This window comes from Nelusetta ayraudi, unplaced genomic scaffold (assembly GCF_046127955.1).
Source record: "Nelusetta ayraudi isolate G7.1 ecotype Tasmania unplaced genomic scaffold, CSIRO-AGI_Nayr_v1 ptg000162l, whole genome shotgun sequence".
NCBI lineage: Eukaryota > Metazoa > Chordata > Actinopteri > Tetraodontiformes > Monacanthidae > Nelusetta > Nelusetta ayraudi.
The window spans coordinates 80001-104000 of NW_027466212.1; the positions used below are offsets into that span (position 1 = coordinate 80001).

The following is a 24000-nucleotide window of genomic DNA, read 5'->3' on the forward strand; positions in this document are numbered from 1 at the left end:
AGACGCACACAAAAAAACACACGCACAAACACGCTGCTGACTCGCTGCCTGGTAAACAAACTCCAAACTAGCTTCCGAGGCTAACTGCGCCACCGGGTGCAGGCGTCATTTACACAGCAGGAGGTAGAATCGATAGAAATGTCGCTGCTGTTGAGCGCCGTTCAGTGGCTGAACTTGGCCGCAGGCAGACGACCCACACACGCGAGCCTGACATCCGGAAGCAGGTTTGAAAAAACTCACCCAAACTCCAAGTGAATCGCTACGGGCGCAGCCATGTTGCTGGCACGACCAGGAAGTAGTGAGCGTCAAGCAGCGACAGACGGAAGTGACGTCGTCAGTAGGTTTTTTTTTTTTCTTACTTTTTTTTTCTTGTTTTTTGTTTTTTATTTTTTTATTTTTCTGATAGACAAATTGCTACTTTATTTTATATATTATATTATATAATTTCATAATTGTTTTCTTATTTTTCTGCAATTCCAATTCCAATCTTTAAATGACATCTACAGCTTCTTTGTGCAGTCCCCCTCCCCATTTTGTTTTCAGATGTTCACAAGCAACATTTAATATTCATCTCTGACAAAAACATATTGCTCTTAAAGGCTAAGATGACACTTTACCTTCAAACATTTGGCTTCCTCCCCCTCACATCCTGTCATTACATGATATCATTATATTTAACTGCCACTTTTTTGAATTCTCTCTTCTTCTTTTTTTACACTGTCTTTATTGCTTTCATGCACAATCACCTCTGGTTTTGTCACACCAACATTTCACTGCCACGTGACTTGACACGTGACAAATAAAATCTTTTGAATATTTGAAGATCACCTTATCAGAGGAAGGGGGGGGGGGGATTTTGTCAGCGTGGAAGCGTGTGAGTTCACATCTGCGCGTCATGTGCGTCTCTCCGTCCATATACATACGTCTTCAATCATTGCTGATGACGGGGTTGGTGGGGGAGTCCTGGGAGGGGGGTGTGGCGTGGGCGCTGGTGGGTGTGTCGGCGGGGAGTCGGGGTGGAGGGTCGGTCAGCAGGTTTGAATTGCAAATCCTGCTGCCTTCTGTTGGCGTCCAAGCCTTCAGCGGGGCCGTTCCCCCCCTGTCCACATTCATGTGTTAATGAGGAGCCAGTGGCGGGGCACGTAGACGGAGCAACCAGGGGCCAGCGGGGAGGAGGGAGGAGGGTAAGGGCGTGGGCGAGCAGGACGTAGGCGTCGGGAGGAGGGAGAGAAGAGGGGGGGGGGTTTGAAAAATGAAAACGAGAGGGGTCCCCACATGGCAGCAGCAGGAAATATTGCCGGGTAATGAAGACGTGATGCGGGCCTCCTCGCGTTCGCTGCAGGCCTTCTGCCGCCGCCCAACAACAACCGTCCTGCGGCGAGCACAGAGGGGGGGCACGCCGAGCGCCGCCGGGACCGCCGGCCTCCGAGGAGGAGGGTGTCACCTCACATTTGCTAAGCTCGCTTGAGGTTCACATAGAGCCTCCTTATTTTCTTTTTTTTTTTTTTTGAACGAGTGACCCTCACGGCGCTCACATCAAACTTCAAGTTGCTTTTCTCCCTCACGAAAAAGAAAATTCACATCTAATGAGATTATAATTTATTTTGCAGCTGCTGGTTTATATCAAGACTTGTATTTGAAGTAATCTTTTCTTCAAAGCTTGGAAGATGTTAAACAGAATCCTGGCTTACAATAAGATTTTTTTTTTAAAATTATAATACCTAGAAAAGTGTGATTTCATCTGTTTTTGTGTGCATTTTTATCATCTTTATTTTTTTAACCCAGAACTTGATCTTTGCCTCTCTCAGCCCAATGACCCTGACATTTTAACCAGGGCGTCTGAACATTTCTGGAGTCGTCATCCAGTAAGACACTGGACCGAACGTCTCAGTCTCGCGCTGCTTGTACGCGTCCGACGGACGGCAAAAGTTGACGGCGCGCTCTGAGGCCTCGGCTATAACGCAGCTGGGGTCACACATGATCAGATGACAATGACCCACACAATGGATTAGATGTAAAAAGGAGCGGGGGACGGGTGAGGTGGGGTGTGTTTAGGGGATGAGGGGAGGGGGGGATTAGAGGTTGAATTGACGACGGTTGGTTGGTTGGTTGGTTGGCTGTTTGGCTGCATGGCGAGCGCCAGGAGATCCCACCCCTCGCTTCCAATGGGGAAAGATAAAGAGTTGAAATTAACATGTAGCATGATAGCACGCAGAGAGAATCCTCTTAGCGATTACATCCATAACATGTTCCGCCTATGGAACTGTATGGCAGGGGGAGACAAAGAGCCTCAGCCAGCCATGCTTCTCTCCTCCATTGTGAGCAGGGGAAGTGAAGAGGGGGTGACTTCCTGTTCTGCTGTTTAAATTCAGTTGTTGTTGTTGTTGTTTTTTTCATGTTACCACTCGTGCAAAGCTTTATTTGATATCTCTTGTACATAGGTGTCAGCGGGCTGTATTTGCCCTGCAGTCTAATTATATTTGGTCCGCGAGGCAAAACAAAGTCACTGCTAGCGCTGGCCCACTGGTGTTATACGCCACACATACTGCTCATACTACAAATCCCAGAATGCTCTACTGGTATTTTGGCACCTCAATCAGGACAGGACATTCATTTTGGGTTTGTATAAAAAGGTTCACTGTTCTATCCAGAGGAACATTTTTTCAATAAATATCAATATTGGCTCCATGACTTTGTCCAAGTTTTAAATTATGGCCCACTGTGTATTTAGGTTTGAGACCCCTGATCTAGAATATCACGTAGAAGCCCTTTAAATTTCAACATACATAAAAGCCACATTCTTTTTTCTTTTTTTTTCAACCTCCATCTGAGGCAAGTAGCTGCAGTTTAGAGGTGGCGGGAGGTGGGGTTGACATTAGCTGTGCACCATCGCCCCCTTGTGGAGCCTCTACGGATCCCGCGCTGTGAGCAGGAAGGAAGATTTCTGCAGTTTTAGGTGGAGGATGCTGCTTCCTACTGGCCGCTTTGGTGTACTACAGCGGCTTCTTTTGTTCGGGTTTAGACGATCAGTTCTAATATGACTTTATTTATGTTGTATTATACAACATAAATAAACATTGTATAAATAAATTGTACAAATAAATATTAGAAATTACCAGCGGGTAATTTCTAATATTCCACAACGTATTTTTTTCACTTGTCGTTTTTTGGTGGTTAACAAACAGAAGATTTCAACTTTAGAATTTGCCGCTCACTTTATTTTTTTCTAAAAGTCCTTACTAAAAATTATATTTCCCTCTGACTTTAAAATTTAAACACACTTAGTAGTTGTTGGAAACATTTGAAACCCTTTCAAAGCTTGGATGCCTTGTTTGAGTCAAAGACAAAGAAAAAACATCTTCAACACGAGCAAATTATTTTATTTGAAAAAAGTGGGTTGCTATGTACAGTACATAAAAAAAACAACAGAGTTCAGTCCACAGAAGTTCTTCTTTTTGCTTCTCCATTTTATCTCATTCAGCCCTGCTATAAAAGAAAAAAGAAATCACACGCGACCAGTGCATTTCCTGTACAGCATCCAGAACAGAAGGCAAATGAAAATAATAATATTATTAGTAATAATAATAAAAAAAAACATATTACATCATCCTCATCATGTTCACTGCGCCCTCAGATATCAAAACTAAACCTGTAGATTTCATATCTGCTGATAGTGACGCAAAAATTGATCTCAACACACACACACACACACACACACGCACACGCGCACACGCAACATCCCAGGTCATGTATTTGTTTGTATTCCCTTTACGTTACAATTAACGATTCCTTCGGTCATTTATTACTTTTTTTGCAGTCTCAACGTCGCCCCCTGCTGGACCACAGTGGGAAGTGACACATGGCTCTCAGCTCTCCTCTGCACAACCTCAGTTGACCTGAACCCGAGCAGTTCCGGCAAGGAACTCGTTTTTTTTTCTCTTTTAAAAAAAAACCTTGTTGATTGTTGTCGATTGTGTCTTGTAATCAGACTGGATGGTGCAGGTGAAACGTGTCTGTTGATATCTGATGGGGTCTCAGGCCTCGGCTGGGGTTATTGCATAGCTCTGAGAGTCGGCTGCAGCCCTCTCAGACACACAGCAGGGAGGTGCGGTGGGTGGGGGGATCCAGATGTAAAAGCGATGATGTTTCCTCTCTCTGCTCGACCCAACTAAGTTTGAGTCGTTTCCAGGTGAAGAAGACACCAGAGACATTTTGCGATTGCCGCCGTTGATCCCCCCCCAGCGACATTCTGACGACACATTCACAGCCGCACGCGGCCGACCGTATTAGAAGCAGGTGGATGGATTGACGTGGTACCAGTGTGCGTCGATGTTTACATGCACAGTGAAACACTGTTTCGCTCCGCTTTTGAAGAGGATTCATTCTAAAATCTTTCTGTCTCAATTATTTATTCATTTTTTTTGTTTTTGGAGCTGCCTGCACAGACACAGAGTTTTCATGTCTGTACAGAATCCAAAACTGTGTGAAAGCCTCTTTGAATGAGTTGCAGCTTTGTTTTCCCGATGCGTTTATTAATGGAAGGCTGATCCATTTTTTAGCGGTTTTCGGCGGGAACGCTCCATATATTCTTGATGAGCTTGTCTGAACAGACGACACCCACAATGAGCTCCTGTTCCTCAGAGAACTTCAGAGAACCTCAGAGGGAAGCGACTGAAGTCCTGCCTTGGCCAAAAAATAAAGTTAAACTTAAAACAAAACCGAATAATTTAAAAGAAACAAAGAGACGTACAACAAAATGAAGGAATGTAAACGCGCGCTCACTCGTCCTCGCACACAACACAGTTAAATATGAGTTGTGGGAGTCACTGGTTCCTGCCACAGAGTGCAGGTGGTGATGGTGGTGGTGATGGTGAAGCTGTGTGTTGGTTTCTCAGCCCTCAGGAAACATCACAGTCATGTGACCGGTCACCTGGTTCACCCGTCATCAGCTGCTGTGATCCACTTCAGGGGCTGCAGCCTTGTTTTCGTTGTCTTTTTTAATCTAGAGCGACACAGTTGCCCCAGTTTGCAGAATCCTTCAGTGAACCAAACGCCACATTCTTGATCCTAAATTTGAAGATTGCAAGAAAATGGCTCCGCCATGTTTGTACGAATCTCAGAATGCATTGCGGGACACCGTCTCAAGGAAGTCAGCGCTGTCCAGGACCTGATTCCGCTGAAGGCTGCAGCCACTGAACTGGAACAGGAAGTGCGTCCTCTTGCCCCGCCCCTTCCGCAGCGGAAACATTTTCAGCGAAGAAAAAGAAGAAGAAGAAGAAGAAGTGATTCCGACAGGTGGTGCAGGTGGAAGCTCCGCCTCTTCTCTCTGTGTGGCACATGCTCAGTTAGCTGCCTCTTCTTGCACTCTCACCCATCCTAGTGGTCAAGCTGGGTCCTTTTCTTCAAACGAAAAAAAAACAACAAAAAAAAAGATTTCTTTTCTGCAGATGTGCAGACGTCCGTGTCCTTTGCGATTGCATGTGTCGCTGCAGGCTTGGTGGCGGCTGCGCCGGCGCTATAGCTCACTGTGGCGCACGGGAGGCTCCAGCTTGTGCGACAGGGCGGTGAGGACCTTGTCAAACTTGTCGTAACGCTCCGATTGGCTGCCCTCGGAGCCGCGGCTGCCCCACAGCAGGCGCATCTGGAACTCCGTCTGGAAGATCTGGTGTATTTCGGCTCGCTCCTGGAGTCCTGGAGGAGGCAGAGGAGAAGCAGAGGAAGGAGAAGAAGAAGGGGCGGAGGAGGAGGAGGAAGAGGAGGGTTAGCAGGAAAACACTCCAACTGCATCATGGAAATACAGATTACAGCTTGAAAAAATACCAGGGTATGTAGAGATATAAATATGTAGAGACAAACTGCTACAAAGCTAGCATGTTAGCGCTAGCGGGATGAGGTCAGGCGGGTCAGTGGTCGCGTACAGTACAACAGGAAACACGGTGAGACGTGAGGAGTCGATGGCCTTCGACTGGCAGCTCAATAAGGCCTAATCGCCTCCAAGTGAAAGCCGTCGGGGGGGAATCAGGGATCAATAACTCGGCCGTCACGCACACAAACGTTTCATCGCGGTGAACTAACGGGTCGTCGCTAACGGCAGAGCACCAAATGAAAATGAACCTTTTTGCCGTTTTTTTCAATCTCCTCAAGGATTTGTGTGTAAGTAGAACACCTGTAGTAGATTCCACGTCGAGGTCCAACTCACCCTGCAGTTTGGTCTCGGCATTGCTCCTGAACATGCCGCCGTGGTGTGCAATGCTGCGCGCCGCCTCTAGGTGGTGCATGACCACGTCCACCCCGACCTCGGCGCTCTCCCAGGGCTCCAGGGTCTCGCCGAGGGCCATGCCCCGCTCCAGCAGAGACAGGATGGGGATGATGTGGGGGACGGACGTGCTGGACAGGGGGCTGGACTCTGGGAGTGGGGGGTACGGGGGAGGGGTTAAAGGTCAGCGGCATGGATTCCAAAGAAAAGAAAAGCAAAAGACAGACATTTCTTGCGGTGATGGAAATATTAATGCTCGATTATTTTGGATGTTGTTACACTAGAAGGGTGACATTACCTAGTTTGCCCCCTAGTGGCTGACTTTTTTCCTGCAGATGATTTATTGACACACACACACATACACAGACACTCAGAGGATCTCACCTTTCCCATCGTTCAGATTCTTCAGGAAAGGTTTAAGTTTCTTCTCGTATAAAATGGCGCCCTCTGTGTGTCTCTGCCGTAACGTCACCCACGTCTGCTCCAGCCGGGAGATCTGCAGTCACGAGACCATGCAAAAAAAAATACCATCACTGATTCAAGCAGCTGATTCAAGGCGATTTGTGCCGATGTTGACGGGGATTTGAGGGGGTTGGGTCTCACCTGCGGCAGCTCCAGAGCTCTCATCACGGCCGCGAAGCCAAACATGTTGCCCAGGCTGCTCTTCAGCTCCGCCGCCAGCTGGATGGTCTTGTGGAGCAGCGCCGCCCGCTCCTCGGTGCTGCCGGTGCAGCCCAGCAGGTCCACGGCCACCATGATGGACATGGTGTAGAACCTGAGGGACAAGATGAATTTCTTTTAGCGCAACATCACGGGGGAGGGGGAAGGGTCGACTGATGAGAAGAGGATAATGATTGGGGGTGGTGGAGGTAGTGGAAGACCAATCAGAGCCTCGCTACCTCTCCAGCAGGTCCAGCCTCAGCTGGTGACCGTGTGGGAGAGTCAGCAGCTCCAGCCCTGAGGACACGCCCATCATCTTTTGCATCTCTGAGGTAACGCCTAATATTCTGGCCACCTACAAAAACAGCACCAGCAGCGGTCATGAATGTGATGACTTGACATAAAGGAAAACAAAATACAAAATGGCTCCAACAGTTGTGTCATGTTGTTGCGTGGTGTTGTGTAGCTACCGTGCAGTCCACCAGCGTGATGTGCCTGGCCGCCGCCCGGGCGTCGGCCTCGGCCAGCAGCTCCTTCACCCTCTTCAGCACCGACATCTCCAGAGGTTTGTTCTCCGCCGGCAGGAGGCTCGACTCGAACCTGCGGACAGACAAACAGGAGTCTGAGAGGCGAAGGGTCCGGGCCCACTAGGGGGCGTAACGGTTCCAAGTGGTGCACCTACCTGGATGGCCTGAAGGAGGATGCCGTCTCCACCTGGGGGGCGCTGAAGGTCCCCTCCCCCTCCACCCGGACGCCGCCCGTCCTCCCCGCCTCCTCCACCCGGAGCCGCTCCACGTAGCTCTTGGCGGGCGGTTTGGGCGGCAGGTTGGGGCTCGGCCGCAGCTCGCAGTAGCTGCCCGCCGTCTCCGACGGACGCGATTGGTGGGCGGGCGAGGGGTGGGGTGAGTGCGAGGCGTGCGGCGGTGGGTTGGCGGCGGCGACGGTGGCGGTGGGGCTGAGCTGGGGGTCGCTGGAGCGCCGCATCACAGGCGAGGGCGGGACCACAGCCAGGGCCCGCCCACCGGAGTGGGCTCTCTGTCTGCTGACTGGAGGAGAGTCAGACTGTGAGTCTGTGTTGCAGGGAAAGCTTTCCATTACCCCCAGAATTGCGCAAAACCTAGATATCGCAATAAAAAGCTGGTCGTGGAAACGCCTAAACTTCGGCAAACCTTTCAAATGTGGCTACGGGCGGCTAAATGTGCACTGGATGAAGCGTCAAAATATGAAACCTTTTGAATTTTAAAGACATTTCAGAAACAGAATAACAATGTGAGATTCGTCGGGAGGTGTTTCTGAATGATCAGAATTGCGATAAAATGTAGAGGAAGACAACAAAAGACGTTGTTACCATGGCAACAATGTTGTTGCCATAAATCAAACAGCAAATGTGTGAGTGTGTGTGTGTGTGTGTGTGGGTGTGTGCAATTACTCTTCCTCATCTGTCAATCAACCATGAAAAGCCAGCAGGATGGAAGCTTATTGTGTGTGTGTTTGTGTGTGTGTGTGTGTGTGTGTGTGTGTGCACGCCACTCACTGGCGGTGTAGGCCGGGGACAGCGGCGCCTCCCCCACTGGCGACAGCGGGCAGCGGTACTCCTGGATCTGGTCCATGCTCATGGCGCAGTTCCTCATGGCGTCCTTGTGGTGGTGGATGGTCGACGGGCTGCAGAGGCGACAGGGATGAGAAGGAGAAAGGAGAGTTTCAGTGGCGTGAGCGAGAGAGGGCGAGGAGGAGGAGGGAACGACGAGGAGGATAGGGTGGAGGGAGAGGAGGTGAAGGAGGAGGAGGAGAAGAAGTAAGAAAAGGAGGTGGAGGAGAAAGAACAGGAGAAATCGGAGAAAAAAGAGCAGGAGAAAGAGGAGGAGGAAAAGGAGGAGGAGGAGAAAGAGGAGGAGGAGAAAGAGGAAGAGAAGAAAGAAGAGGAGGTGAAGGAGGCCGTTGCCGGGTGAGCTGAAGCTACACGAAGATTAGTGCGGTTGCTGCAGTAGCGGCGGTTCTGTCAGAAGGGGGCGACAGTGTGACACTGAGACAAGAGACGAGGAGGCTTGGTTTGGCCGAGTGACCCGGTGAGGAAGGTGACGGAGGCAGACAGGAAGTGCTGCGGTGTCTGTGAGTGGAGGAGCCTACAGGAGGGTGGCGGGAGGGAGAGTGCACAACACACCACACACACGTGCGCGCGCACACACACGTGCGCGCGCACACACCCACACGCACACACACACAACCTGCAGTTGGGCACAGGTTCTTGTTCCGGCTGTGGATCGGGTTCTGGTGCGGCCAGCGGCGTCTGAACTGGGCTGGGACTCTCTGAGTCACTGATTCACGACACAAAGTCCAGAATGAATCAACGGCAGAAGGAAACATCAGAACGGGTGGTTCTGGTTTGGCCACGCCCCCCCCACACCCACCCACCCCTCCCCCTCTCACCCCTCCCTGGCTGCTCACCTGTGGGGGATGATCTTCTCCGTCGTCAGCCCGTCCATCATGGTGACGCTCCGCCTCTTGATGTACGCCCCCCTCTGGCTGGAGGGCGAGTGGGCGGGGCCCTGCTTGCCGCCGGCCAGGGCGAAGGTGGCCTCCAGGTAGCGCAGCGGCAGTGTGCGGCTGACCGGACAGTAGATGTGCACGCCGCCGCCAGACGGCGAGACGGCCTTACGCTGGCCCACGTAGTAGCGCACCATCTCCTGGACCGAGTCGAAGCTGTCCGACTCCAGCACGTACTGCACCTGAGGGAGCGGAGACGACCAGTTAGCAGTTAGGTGGAGCCGGAGGCCGGAGGAGATCCTGCTTCTATCCTCACTGAAGAAATAAAACTCAAATTCTTTCGAGCAGTCTGGTGAAAGGACCCCTAAGGACCAGATGAGTCACCCGCAGGCATGTTCTTGATATGGCACAACTCTGAACTGAATCATTGAATGAAAACAACAGTAAAGATTGGGAAAGTAAAGATGTTTTGTGTGTGTTTCCACGGAATACAAAGCCAAGACAGATAGATGCACCGGCTCGTTGGAACAGAGCGTTAGCCAGCCGTGCCTCTCATCTCGGAGCAGCTTCATGAGATGAGATGTGAGACAGCTGCCGGAGCCCTGAAGGCATCAGTGTGTCTGACTGAATCGGTGAACAAGTGGCTCGTACAAAATTAAAAAATCAGACCAGAGGGGCGAGTGGATGACAGAGGACGGAATTAAAAAATAAAGCGGCAGGCGGAAATCCCCCCCACCCCTCCCCTCCCCTCCTCTCTCTCTCCAGGAGATTCGCACCTTTGTCTCGTTGGACTTGACCAGGACTTTTCCGATCTTGAAGTGCAGCGGCTCGTTGTCCCAGCGACACGTCAGCACGAAGTCCCCGGCGTTGGCCAGAGAGTCTCGGACCAGGAAGTCTCCGTTCCGCAGAACCAGAGTCTCCGATACCTGGATGGGAGGGCAGAGGGTGGACGGTGGTCAGTGAGTTATTGAGTCACACTGAGCTGTGACTCGACTCACTGAGACGCAGGTGTAAGTATTTGCTGCCTGACGCTATTGACTGCAGCATAATTAAATATGGAGAGCGGTGATTATTTCTCACAGAGCCTCAGGACACATCTGGGGAAAAATAAATAACAACAAGCTACAAATATATCCGTCACTCTGGAAGTTGGATGAAAATGTATTTTATTTTTAGGGATTATTTAAATCCCCTTCAGCCGCACTCGGTCGGTGTCATTCAGGACTGAATGGAGGAAACAAAGATTTTGCTGTTGTCGTTGTTGTTGGAATAGTACGTTGATGGACAAGAAGCCTCGGGCTGTGCGTGTCCCTGAAGGCACACACAACAGCCGACATCCAGCTCTACCATCAGTCTAAAATAGGAAGTGAGCCGTCAACCAGCACCTAGCAAAACAAAACCTGCTGATGGAGGTTTTCAATTAATTAGAGTAGGATAACCAGCTGCGGCCACACAGACGGAGGGAAACGAGGGTCACCCACCAGCAGGGGGCAGCATTTACACAACTTAAAACAGGTGAAAAAATGACCGTTCTGATAAAAACAGTCGTAAAAACAAAAAAAAAATATAGGTCCGAATGTTGGACCAACAAATCCCTAATTAATTGTCTGCACTGGGAAAATAAACAAGTTCATGTGTAAATTTCTAAAAACCTAGCAGATGTGTGAAGTAAATGGGATTAAGAAGAAGACGCTAAAGGCTAAATGGGGCTGGCTGAGGGTTTTCCCCGGGTTTACACGGGGGGCAAACGCATGAGTGCATGAATATTTTATGTAAATGTCACCCAGCGGAGGGGGGAGGAGCTTCACAGATGGCTGATTTGAATGTCGCCGTTTACAGGAGGAAGTTGAGCCGAAGCGGATCAGGCTACAGAGGCTGCGTTTAGCGGCAACAAGGACCCTCCACATGTGCAGCCGCTGAGCGTGTGTATGTGTCAGTGTGAGTTTGTGTGTCTCCGCTGCCAGCTGTGAAGCGTGCACATCAGACACACGTGCAGCTGCCTGTTTTGGCAGAGCTGTCGCCCTCCAGCGTGTCTGAATGCTGAAGCAGCCCCGACTGTTCAGAAAACTGTGTAAGCGCGCGTGTGTGTTAAGCGTTGAAACTGTGCGTTAGTCAGGCCTGCTAACCTCTGTACAGTCTTATTAAACTCTGGTATTTCAAGGCATATACTGTATTTTATTTATTTATTTATTTTAATAAAACAAACAACACAAACACGGCGCAACTTCAGCATCAAGTGTGATTTCCTTCTCAGTTCAACTCCGTCGTTTATCCAAGACGTTTTCTCATGAGAGATCTTCCTTTTTGCTAATGCTAGTGCTAATATTTTTTAGAGAGCAACGAGTTTTCTTCTTCTTCTTCTTCTTCTTCTTCTTCTTCTTCTTCTTCCGTATTTAGGGAGTAAACTTGCGGCGCCACACCAGGCCTGGCATAGGCACTACATCGTTTTCAGTCGTTTACAGCGTATCCGTGTAGACGGGAATTTCTTCGGAACACGGCTTCGTGTAAACTGTTTTTTTCCGAAAATGTGCAGTTTCAAAAAAAAACCCATCTCAGTGTAAACGGCCCCTAAGTCATTCAGATTTGTGCTTGGATGTAGCAGGATGTCGGAACCGCAGCCAAACAAACGAACAGACAAAAAAAAAAAATCTTTTCCAGAAAAAAAGAGAGAGCGGAGAGAACAAGTTTACCCATCATGCACTGCGGTGGTGGGCTCACCTCTCTGGGTATGTGTCCATGGTACCAGCCATGGCTCCTGATGTCTGCGGCGCTCAGTCTCAGCTCCTCCTCCAGCTCCTTGCGCAGCTTCTCGGGAGGCGACTCCAGCAGGTACTTCTCCTTGGAGAACTGGAGACAAAGCACAAGGTCACCAGAGGTCGTCTGCACCGGAGGCCGCAGACGTTTTTCTGACACTGAATTTTTTTTTTCCTGCTGCAATACGGAGGCCAGACCACAGGGTGGCGCTGCAGTAAGTGAGCTCAGGCCCACACAAACAATGGAAGGAGAGTTTTGAAAGTGTCAAAAATACAAAAACAAACACACACACACGCACACACGCACGCATATAGACACACACGAAATCACAGGGACCTCAGCGATCAGATTTCCAGTCGCCGTTTGCACAAACGATCAGAGCGAGGCTGGAGTTTGAAACATATCCGGGAGAAAGATGGAGCGCTACAAATTTATGTGCTGAATTAAATATGATATGAATTTAAAGCTGCACTGCGCCTGAGAACTTTCAGCCCTGCAGGCGTCCAAAATACAGAAAGAACAAACCAGGCTGAACGTTTTAAATTTCCTCCTTCTGCCACCTCCCCCCTCTTAGTGGCTGTGTGTGTGTGCGCGCGCGCACATGTGTGCTTTAGATAATGGTGACGAGCAGCCGTCAATATTGGTTCAATACACCGTCCAACTCTGATAGGGGGGGAAGTAAGTACAAATAAATAAAGAAGAGATGGAGTGTTTGATTCTCTGGGGCAATATTTGTTTTAGGTTGTGGAAAGAAAACATAAAATAAAATCACGCAACAGAAAAAGACACACAATCTCTAACCGGAGGGGGAAAAAAAGAACACACAGTGAGGGATAAACAGCAGGAGGAAAATCGGCTCTGCCACTTCCTGTCTCTGTCCCTCCTTGCCGGCTCTTTTCCTCTTGTCCACGCTGTCAATCATGAAGTTTTTGGTAAGTTGTCGCTGCGATAAAAATGGACAGAGATGGGATGGCGACTGTGATGTGTGTGTCTGTGTGTGTGTTTCTTTGTGTCTCTGTGTCTGTGTGCATCTGTGTGTGATATGTGCGCGCTTACAAGAGCCAAACAATCGATCTTATCATCTCCAGGTCGCTGCCGGATGAAATGATTAACTTCCTCCCTGGCCTGCTGCTGCTGCTGCTGCTGCTGCTGCTGCTGCGTCCTCAGGGGCAGACGGAAGAATATCACAGCAGAGCCTCTCCCTCCCAGATTAGATTGGAGGTGTGTGTGTGTGTGTGTGTGTGTGTGTGTGTGAAGGGGAGAAGGGGCCAATAATAGAGCAGAGGGGTCAAGTGTGCAGTTATTGCTTTTTCTGCTGCTCTCTGTTGAGACCCAGGAGCGTCCGTCACTGAACTGATGCTAAGCAAAGACACCAGCCTTACTGTGTGTGTACGTGTGTGTGTGTGTGTGTGTGTGTGTGTGTGTGTACGTGTGTGTGTGTGGGTGGGTGGTTTGAATATACGAGGGGTTACGGGGGCAAATTGAAATGTCAGTTGGGCTCTATTTATGCTACGGTTCACGGAACGCAGAGACATCAGACGGAGCTGCAGTGGAAGGACGGAAGGCCAAGAGGGACACAAAGCAGAAACAGCACTGACGGCAGGAAAAATGTGAGGATTCAGAGAAGGACAAAGAAAGACGCATCTGATGCACTTAACTGTTAAATGGGAAACTTGGGAGTCAGAAGCTGGAACTGCCTGATTAACGCAGTGGTGACAAATCTGGCTGTGATCTTGGCTGTGATAGGCAAGAGGTTTCGTCCAATCACCTTCCAAGTTTATTATAATCGCCTTCCCGTTTCCATGCGCCTTCAGTGGGCTCTTTACCAGATGGATATGATTAAAAAGCAGGACACAGCATTTAAAAAAAAAAAAGATCCGTCTGGTGGCTAATGACTCTGTAGACAAAATAAAATAGATGTTTTTTTTTTTCCCAACTTCCTGTTTAGATTTTCAAGGCTCACATATGGTCTCATGGTTTTAGCCAAAAGTGAAGTCACGAGCCAATGAGCTGAACTCCAACAACAACAACAACAACAACAGCCAACGTCTGACGTTGATATTCTAATGACCGGCCGCCGGTTTGAACAGCGAGCAGCAGGACGAGGACTCTGCCGAGACAGACAGACAGAGAGACAGACGGACGGACGGACGGACGGATGGATAGACAGACAGACAGACAGACAGACAAGCAGGTCGCCCATTAGCAGAGGAGAGAGTTTAGGTAATTGAGCAGCTGATGCAGGACTTTGTTGGCCCTGGGGAGGTGGAGGAGGGAGGGGCTGAAAGGGGGAGACGTGATTGGAGTGTGTGTGTGTGTGGTGCAGGATGTGCATTCATCCATGTGGGCGGAGCACATATGTGCTGGGGTGTTCTACACGGGTGGCGCTGCTAATGGACGGTCCGAGTGAGAGAAAGAGAGAGAGAGAGAGAGAGAGGGAGAGGATGAGGCAGCCCGACTTCATTTTTTCTTTTAATTGCAAACAAACCGACCATGTTGGCCAATTAGACGCTACGCTTCAATGACATCACCGACACCATCTACCCTCCCCACCATCCACCCAACCCCCACCCCCACCACCCTCGAAGTGACACCTTCATCACTCAGCATCAGACGGAGAGAGGCATAAAAAGCAGCTTTAAAGGGAAATAAATGAAAGGGATGATAATGGGGGGGAAATGAATGCACATATTTATACATATATTAGTTTTCACTGCTGTGTGTGTAAGACTGTGTGTGTGTGTGTGTGTGTGTTGTGTTTTTGCTCAGCGATGAATTTTGTTATTGGCTGTTTTTTTTTAGGACTGGTGCTTCCTGCACTCTTTGTTTCTTGTTGTTGAAGTGCAAACAAGGTTGTTTTGGGTTCACAGAGGTGAGAAAGACCTCAACGCCGCCACTGCCGCCAAACTCGGCTACATTGTCTCTGGTAAATCTTGCAGAAGGAGACGAGCAGTTTGAGGTTCAACAGCAAAAAGAGACACAACGGCGTGAATGACGCAGTGAAACTGGAGATAATTGGCCAGGGAGGATTAAAACCTGCAGGGAGGAACATTGAGGGCCGCTGGGGTGAAAAAAAACAAAAAAACAAACAAAAACAAACAAAAAACACCCAACACAGAGGCAAAACAGAAAGAGGAGAAGAAGAAGAAGAAGAAGAAGAAGAAGAAGAAGAAGACAGCGTGGATGGATTCAGGCTGCAGGGTGTCGGGATACATCCCACAACAGTGGGGATGGGTCTGGGGTTACACACACACACACACACACACACACACACACACACACACACACACAGGTCAGAGGTTCAGAGCTTCAAAAAAAAACAATTCTATCCCTCCATCTCCCCTCTCTCCCCCCTCCTCTTCACTCTCCTCTTTTTTAAGGGTAGAGTGGAGAGGAGGGGGGGGTATCACTGCACAAAGGCCTCCTATCTCTCCAATTACACACACTCACACACACACACTCACACACACACTCTTCTCTCGCTCTATCACCTCTCTCCAGGCGCCGCTAATCCCTCCGTCCTGATGCCACTCTGACTTCTCACGCCTGTAAAAGTCCATCACACGCGTGTAACACGGCAAAGTCTGCGTGTGACATGACGTCACACGCAGACTGACTGACTGACTGGCTGACTGGCTGACTGACGAGGAGGAAAAATGCTCTAAAACGATGACATTGTCCAGCTCACTCAGGTAAAAAACAAAATGAAAAACACACACACACACACACACACACACACACACACACACACACACACACACACACACACACACAGCCTGAGGCAGCTGAGGTTGGTCTCCTCCTGTTCAGGAAAACACACCTACAGAAGCTCCGCGGACCGAGCCGTCAATCACGGACACCCTCCCCCCCAGGGTTTGAGTGACAGCAGGGGTGGGGAGGATGTGACACGCCGATACGCCCCCTACTGGGAAAGGTTGGAAGCACACAGGCGTGTGCGGACATCCGAGCTGCACCAATCAGAGGCCTGAGCGCCTTGTTTCCGGGCCTTTTGCTTTTCTCTCTTTCTCCCAACTCATAAAAGTTGAGTGCAGTCATCAGTGAGAGTGAGAGCACTGCAGTCTTCACCGCTCCAGTCTGCTCAATATTACAATGCCAGAAAGACAAAGACGTAAACCCCCCCCCCCCCAAAAAAAGCTCCTGATGCTGCTTCATCCTCTCAGCCCAGCGGGGGGCGCTGCGTCCAGCACACAGCACCCCCCCCCACCACCCCTCCACTTCCCCTCCCGGCTGCCATCAATAATGTATCCGCCGCCGTCACCAGCAGACTGGCGGAGGGAAACAGAGCCGCAGTTCAGAGAGGAAGTTGTCGCGATGGTTATCCAGCGTGTCGCTGGGCTCGAGCGCCGACCTCCTTTCACTCCCACCTTCATTCACATTCACACAATCTCTTCCCCACCGCCGCCAACCTCCAATCAACAGCCGCGTCTATCAGCGCTCTGCTGAAAGAGACCATTGGCGAGCAAGTGTTTGTGTGTGAGTGTGTGACGGTGCCAGGAGCACTGGACATCCTCTCTGAGTCTGTCACAGCTGCTGTTGTTGTTGTTGTTGTTGTTGTTGTTGTTGTGTGCTCATCCTCTCCTTTGCCTCGGAAAGAGAAGAGAAGAGAAGAGAAGAGAAGAGAAGAGAAGAGAAGAGAGGAGGATACCAAAGAAGCAAACAAACAAACGAGTGGGCGGAGCCTGAGAGGAAACGGCCGGACAGTGACTGAGCACTCGGATGTCGGAGACAAGACACAGGGACACTTTGTGAGAGCAGCTGCGGCTAGAAGTTGTGGATCAGGATCTGGGCGCGGCCTCCAATTACAGGCGTCGATGGTGGAAAACATTGCGTTAGCTGTGTTTCCACAACGTTTTTTTGCAAAATAAAAGCAATATTTTTCAAATTTCGACCAAGTACAATTGCGATTTGCAGGTGTTTCCACTGAGTGTTTTACGCTTTCATCACTTGTAAGAAATATTCCGTCTCCTCCTCCGTCCAATCATAACACGCCATTTTCACTTAAAGTGAACTGGTCACATGACCCGGTACGTCACGTCAGCTGACGCGTAAATGCGAAAAAACGTGTTTCCGTGACAGTTTTGCGATACACCTCTAAATCGACACACAGGCAAAAAGGGCGGTGGCGGCGGCTGACACACAAGGTCGCCAGCGAGAGGGCGGAGCCTATTGCTGACCTCATCCCCCCTCCCCGCCCCCACCGCCCCCCCAACCTCTCCCCCCGGATAGATTACACTGATTCAATTTTTCTGGCTGGAATCAGATCACTCGCGTGAAACGTAATTTGATTTAAAGCTGTTTAATCCTGGCGGTAATGACGCGCACGCACACACACACACACACACACACACACACACACACACACACACAGTTATTGGATACGCATCTGAAATTAACACCCATGACTCGTCAAGTGGCAGTGACTGTGCGTGTGTGTGTGTGTGTGTGACTGTAGGGGGGAGGGGTGGAGGTCCTGGACTCTCTGATGTTGGAAGTGTGCGGTGATGTCATGCGCCGGAAAAAACAACAACAACAAGCCAAGATCAGAAGATCACGACACCACACGAGAAAACAAACAACAGCGTCATTAAAGACGGATGAGCTGAAGGTTTCACTCTTGACTGCACCCTACTGGTGACTTTTGGTACGGGAGGAAATGATTTTATATTCATATTTTCACTTGGTTCTCATTTCTTTGGGGCAACCTAATGCATGTACATCAAACCAAAACAAGGCAGTTTAAAAACATCAGGGATGACACTGAGCCCATGAATCAAACAACCACATATGGATTCGGTCTTTTTTTCTTCTTTTTTTGTTTTCAGTTCCGTTGCCGACGTTAAAGGGCTGTTCCGCAGAAAAGTGTCTCAGGAGGACCAGCAGAGCACGTCCCACTTTAGTGTGGACTCAGCAGAATGCCACGCCTGTAGATGCTGTTGCCATGGCGACGCCATACTCTGCAATGCCCCAGCTGGTATGGACCCCAGGGGGAGCAAATGCAGGCGTATGTGTGTGTGTGTGTGTGTGTGTGTTGCTGTGTATATGTGTGTGTATGTGTGTGGAGGGAGTGTGTGTGTGGGGGTGGGGGGGGTTAATGCGCCTCATGCGCTCTGCCCTGTCATGTGCACTGGGGTGTGAGGGAGGGGAAAACATGTCTGGTTGGGAGCGGTTATGGTGGCGTCCAGCTGTGTGTGTGTGTGTGTGTGTGTGTGTGTGTGTGTGTGTGTGCAATTCCTCATGATGCCCCTCTGTATTATTCAGTCCATTGAATTGATAACTGAGCTTTTCCACTAAATAAATGGCCAATAACCAGAGAGCCGTCTCTGCTGAAGTTGTTCTGCGGTAGTTTCAGCGGCCGCAGAGAACATCTGGAGACTGGGGAGGAAGTGGGGGGGCCGGAGGAGGAGGGGGGCGCGGGGGGGCAGCAGGTATCAGCAGCTTCCTTCCTGCAGACGTGGCTGTCAATGTTTTTTTTTGTTTGCAACTTCTGAACAAACGGCACGAAAAGAAGTTGCAGTTTGCAGAGACTAAAACCAACACACACACACACACACACACACACACACACACACACACACACACACACACACACACACACACACACACGAGCACACTCACACAGATGGCACACAGCAGCACTTTGTGCAGCAGCTGCTGCTGTTGGAAGACGCCAAAGACACAGTTTATTAATTCATCCGTCACTTTTTCTTCAGGACGCTCCGGCAGACAAACCAGCAGCAGCAGCAGCAGCAGCAGCAGCGGTGCCTGGGTGACTCTGCCCCCCCCCTCCTGAAGTGTTTGGAGCAGCTTGGTTGGTTTTTCTTTGGTTCAGGACAAACAGGCTGGTGGTGGTTGTGTTGTTAACTTGGTGCCTGGTGGATCCAGTCAGCAGTGTTTACTGATCACAGCTCAGTCAGCGACGCACAATCCAGGCTCTTCTCTGTCTCTCTCTCTCTCTCTCTCTCTCTCTATGTCACACTCTCTCTCTCCCACTTCACCTCAACCTCGCTGCTGCAATTTATAGACCACACACACACACACACACACACACACACACACTGACTCATCATCTCAGCCTCTCCACTTTTGTTGTCCGTCATCTTCCTGCCGCCGACACTGCACGCACGCACGCACACACACACACACACACACACACACACACACACACACACACACACACACACACACACACACACTCCCTGCCTATATGACAGCGGCAACCAAACACAGAGCAAGTAAAAGGTCACGATTTCTGTCGTAAACAGCTGATCAATCCATCTTTCCTCCTCCTCCTCCTCTTCACCTTCCTCCTCCCCTTCCTTCCACTCCTCCACCTCCTCCTCCTCCTCCTTCCCCACCTCGTCCTCCTCCTCCTCGTCCTCCTCCTCCTCCCCTTCCTCCTCCCCTTCCTTCCACTCCTCCACCTCCTCCTCCTCCCCCACCTCGTCCTCCTCCTCCTCCTCCTCCCCTTCCTCCTCCCCTTCCTTCCACTCCTCCACCTCCTCCTACCCCACCTCCTCCTCCTCCTCCTCTCTCTACAGACTGCTCATCGTATCAGTCCCACTCTCCACTCTGCGCTCTGTCAGCCTGTGTGTTTGTGTGTGTGTGTGTGTGTGTGTGTGCACGTGTGCACGTGCCGAAACAACAGCAAAAGCATTGTCTTCTTCCGCTGCTGTGGAGGGGGATAGTAATAATAATAAAAAAAAAAACAGACAGACAGAAGTGCTGCAGGACGATGCTGCAGAAAAACGATGTCACTCGGTGTCGGATTCACTTTCATTCCTGTTTGGTGTCGTCTCATCGCCTTGCACTTCATCGTGACGCACAACGAGGAAAAGCAACCAAACTGCAAGAGGCGCTGCGGCGGCTCTCTGCCACCCATTTGTGTTCCCGCCGCTAAAACAAGGCGCTGGCGCCGCCTCGCAGCGTGGGATTCTTTTCCCTGAGTGTGTTTCCAGCTGCAGCGCCGGGTTGTCCGCTCTTCATCGATCAACCCAGGCTGCACTTTAATAAACTGGGCGGAAAAACAAAGAGACTTGACCTGACTTAGCATCAGCCACTCCTAGAAACCAGTGCTGGTGTGTTTTGTTTGTTTGTTTGTTTGTTTGTTTGTTTAGGTGTCTTTTTCTCACCCTAATGTATAGGTTTCAACCTCTGGCCCACGGGCCAAATTTGGCCCTGCAGTGTCAATATATTTGGCATGTGGGGCAATACAAAATCACAGCTAGAGCTGGACCACTGGCATTATACAGCACATGTACTGCTTATACTACAAATCCCTACAAATTTGTCCAAGTTTTATATTTTGGCCCCACTGTGTGTTTGAGTTTGACACCTCTGATGTCTGATGTGATCAGAAGACGTCAGGTTGATAAATTATTTCCAGCATCAGCTTGATTGCCTGCCGCCCCCCCCCCCCCCACACACACACACCCCGCAGGGCTGAAGAACTCGCCGTCGTCCTCGCCGCTGTCGCCGTTAATGGCTAATTTGCAGGGTGTTTGGGGCAAAAGGTCACCGCAGTGATTGATGGAGACGGTGGGCGGAGTCATCAATACCGACCTCCCTCTTCTAACACACACACACACACACACGCACACACACGTGCGCGGTGTCTGGGAATGGCTGAATTAATTTAAACATATATGGCCTCAGAGAGAGAGAGACACACACACACACACACACACACACACACACACACACACACACACACACAATCCTTCTTCCTGAGGGCCGGCACCCATTACCATCCATACAAGCACCATGTATCTCGGCGGTGACAGGTGTGACGGGAAAACCACATTCCCACAATGCATTTCACCCGGCGCATTGAACAAGGAAAGGGACAAAAAAAAGGAGAGAGGAGGCAGTTGAAGGACATAGTAGGGGGTTGGTGAGCCTGTGTGTGTGTGTGTGTGTGTGTGTATGTCTATAGACAAGGCCCTCAACTGAATAACAGCAAAAAAATAGAAACACAGCCTCTTTCAACGTTGGCTGACCTCTGCAGAGGTGAAGGAAAACATTTGAATGCTGCAATTATTTTCTTTCCTTTTTGAGGTGAGATGGAGTGGGGGGGCGGCGGGGTGTCGGACTGGGAGAGTGACCTCAGCTGCTGCTGCTGAGGCCCCATCCGTCACCATGGAGACGTGCACAGACACACACCCGCATATGGTGACGCAGCATCCAATTAATTAATCAGCGAAGTGACGGCAGCTTCTCCGGCTGAGACGCAGCCGATGGTTTCAGGAGGTAAGACATCAGATCTGCAGCCAAAAAAAAGCAGCGGGCTGTTGATGTGTGCATCTGAAGCGCAGCTGAGCTTAGCTTAGCATAAGCCTAAAGAGGAAAACCTACGCTAGGTAGATTATTTCCTTAAACAGGTCTTTCCCTAGCTGACAGCTGGATCGTACAAAACATATTGAGAAATGACTTTAAAAAAAAAAAAAACACTTACAAAACTGCTTGTGAATGATTTAACGAACCTGTTAAACCACAAAGTGACTTCTGAAGGCAGAAGAGGTCAACGAGGAGGAAGTAGACTCCGACAAAGCTGCAGCTAAAGGGATTAGCGTGGATGCTAGCCGCATTTTTTTTTTTTTATCAGAACTGGGCGGCATTTCTCCAATCAAAAAAAGAAAGACCAACACTGAAGGTTTTTCTTGATGTTTTGGTTTCACTCGACTGGCTTTGGGATTGAACTTATAGTTAGCAGCTGAGCAGCAGCTAACAACAAGCTAGTGTCACCCTAACACACCGACAGAAGGCGATAGACGTCAGGGTGTCCATCCAATCAGCTTTGAAGTTGCCCCTCCCCTTTTTGGGGAAGAAAAAAAAAAATACACTCAGTATCAGTCTGAGCCTTCCCCGGAAAAACAACAAGTCAAATTCATGTATCTCCTGCATCTCATCACTTTCAGCCTGGATACAAACAGATGTAAACAGAGCGCAGAAGAGGAGACTAACAACAGCAACGACAATCATATCTGACGGAGAGACGCAGCAGCAGCAGCAGCAGCAGTCAGTTTATCAGTCGCTCGGTCACAGTGACATCCGGCGCACTGCTGTGTCAGTACACACACACACACTCACGCACACAAATTTTTGCCTTGTCACGGCGCGAGTGATGACTTATCGAGCGGCCCTGCACGCACAAACACACCAGGCAGTGCAGGAGGGGACGACGGTGACGACACCGGGACTGTTTAGAGGACAGGAGTGAAGGGAAGGAGAGGAGGGAGAGTAGCAGGAGAAGACGGGAAAAGTTGCAGAGCAGCAGGAAGACGGAGGGGAGAGACGGGAAGCGAAGGACGAGCCGACGCCACGATGAGATGGAAATGAGGGAGGGTTTGATCCTGCAGGTGGAGCTGCGGATGCATATCAATCAGAGTTATCTGCCCATTAGCAGCACACACACACACACACGCACACACACACACACACACACACGCAAGAGCGCAACCTTCCCTCGTCAGCTGCGAGCACAGCGACCGTCAGGGAGAAGCACGCCCTAGAGCTGCGATGCTATTGGCCGGCAATGATGTCATCGCTTCCTGGAGGCTGAGCGGCGAAGCGACTGCTGGTTCGCTGCTGAAGAGGAGGAGGAGGAGGAGGAGGAAGAGGAGGAGGGTGGGGGGGGGAGCACCACTGCCACTGAGGTACCAGCTCCATTCATTCAGAGGAGAGGTGTGTGTGTGTGTGTGTGTGTGTGTGTGTGTGTGTGTGTGTGTGTGTGTGACACATGCAGGTCCTGCTGGGACCCTCCCTAATGGACACTCAAACACACACACGCACACACAGGAATTTCGCTCAAATGCACATGCCTCAAATATGCAGGTAATCAAGCATGCGCACGTACGTGCACGCACACACACACACATCCAGTGGGGGTTGGGATGGGTGTTGTCTCCGCTGTTGTTACCGGGCTGTTGTCATGGTGACGCAGATGGAGCTTTTTACTGCTAGCTGGTAGTTTGAGCACGCACACATGCACACCAAAGAGCGCGCACAAACGCGCACACGCGCACACACACACACACACACACACACACACACGTTCCACAAGTGTGTGCACGTGCGCACCTGCCCTCATTGCAGCAGCTTTCAAGCAACGGACAAAAATAGGAGACATAGAGGAAGAAGAAGAAGAACTTGCGGGAAGTGTGTGTGTGTGTGTGTGTGTGTGTTTGTGTGTGTGTGTTTGTGTGTGCACATGTGTGAAGGTGTGAGCGTAAACACTCCCCGGAGGGACACCAGACACGTCCCTCTCAGAGGTGCTCGTGGGAAATTAGCGTGCGACGGCCCCGCTTACAGAGTGCTGTGCCGTCTCTCCCTCCCCCACCCTCCTCCCCCCTCCTCCCCCTCACTGCCACCCACTCCTCCCTTAACGCTCAATATTTATTTATTAATATATTTTTCTTTAGACTATGATGTCACTCTCTGCCTTGGACTCGGGCCGAGGCGGCGAGCTGCAGGGATTTCTTCCAGGAATTTTGCGAGCGAGGAGAAGAAACGGCGCCGGGGCTCCAACACGCTGTTGTTTTTTTTGTTGTTTTGCTTTAATTTCACAGCTCTGACTGTGAATCTTTTTGTGTCACCTGACATGGAGCTCAGAGCATCATGAGGGAGAGCGCAGCACCATTATCAATGTTAATATGGGGCTTTTTTGTTGTTGTCACAAACAAGGAGACAAACCCCCTTTTTTGTTTGGCGTCCAGAGTTATCACGAGTACATCAAACACACATACACACATACACACATACACACATACACACACACACACGCGGCTGGCGATAAAACCGTCCAGTGTGAGGGCACAGCGGCCAATCAG

At 50.2% G+C, this 24000-nt stretch overlaps 2 protein-coding genes across 5 annotated transcripts in view; both read right to left on the reverse strand.

Moving 5' to 3' along the window:
* urm1 (ubiquitin related modifier 1) overlaps positions 1–348 on the reverse strand; it is an 8589-nt gene extending 8241 nt beyond the window's left edge. The window contains exon 1 of the mRNA XM_076013937.1: positions 241–348. Within this exon, the coding sequence (XP_075870052.1) occupies positions 241–275 (35 nt within the window). The 5' untranslated portion in view covers positions 276–348. The remainder of the gene's footprint in view (positions 1–240) is intronic.
* Positions 349–3359: 3011 nt separating this feature from the next.
* sh2d3ca (SH2 domain containing 3Ca) overlaps positions 3360–24000 on the reverse strand; it is a 38224-nt gene continuing 17583 nt past the window's right edge. For 3 of the 4 annotated variants that reach the window (XM_076013929.1, XM_076013932.1, XM_076013931.1), the window contains 12 exons: positions 12119–12247; positions 10177–10326; positions 9362–9642; positions 9142–9231; positions 8451–8578; positions 7599–7962; positions 7387–7516; positions 7156–7271; positions 6860–7031; positions 6641–6752; positions 6200–6406; positions 3360–5691 (listed from right to left, as the gene is read on the reverse strand). In XM_076013929.1, the coding sequence (XP_075870044.1) occupies positions 5516–5691; positions 6200–6406; positions 6641–6752; positions 6860–7031; positions 7156–7271; positions 7387–7516; positions 7599–7962; positions 8451–8578; positions 9142–9231; positions 9362–9642; positions 10177–10326; positions 12119–12247 (2055 nt within the window). In that variant the 3' untranslated portion in view covers positions 3360–5515. The remainder of the gene's footprint in view (positions 5692–6199; positions 6407–6640; positions 6753–6859; positions 7032–7155; positions 7272–7386; positions 7517–7598; positions 7963–8450; positions 8579–9141; positions 9232–9361; positions 9643–10176; positions 10327–12118; positions 12248–24000) is intronic. The other variant, XM_076013930.1, reaches the window with a different exon arrangement.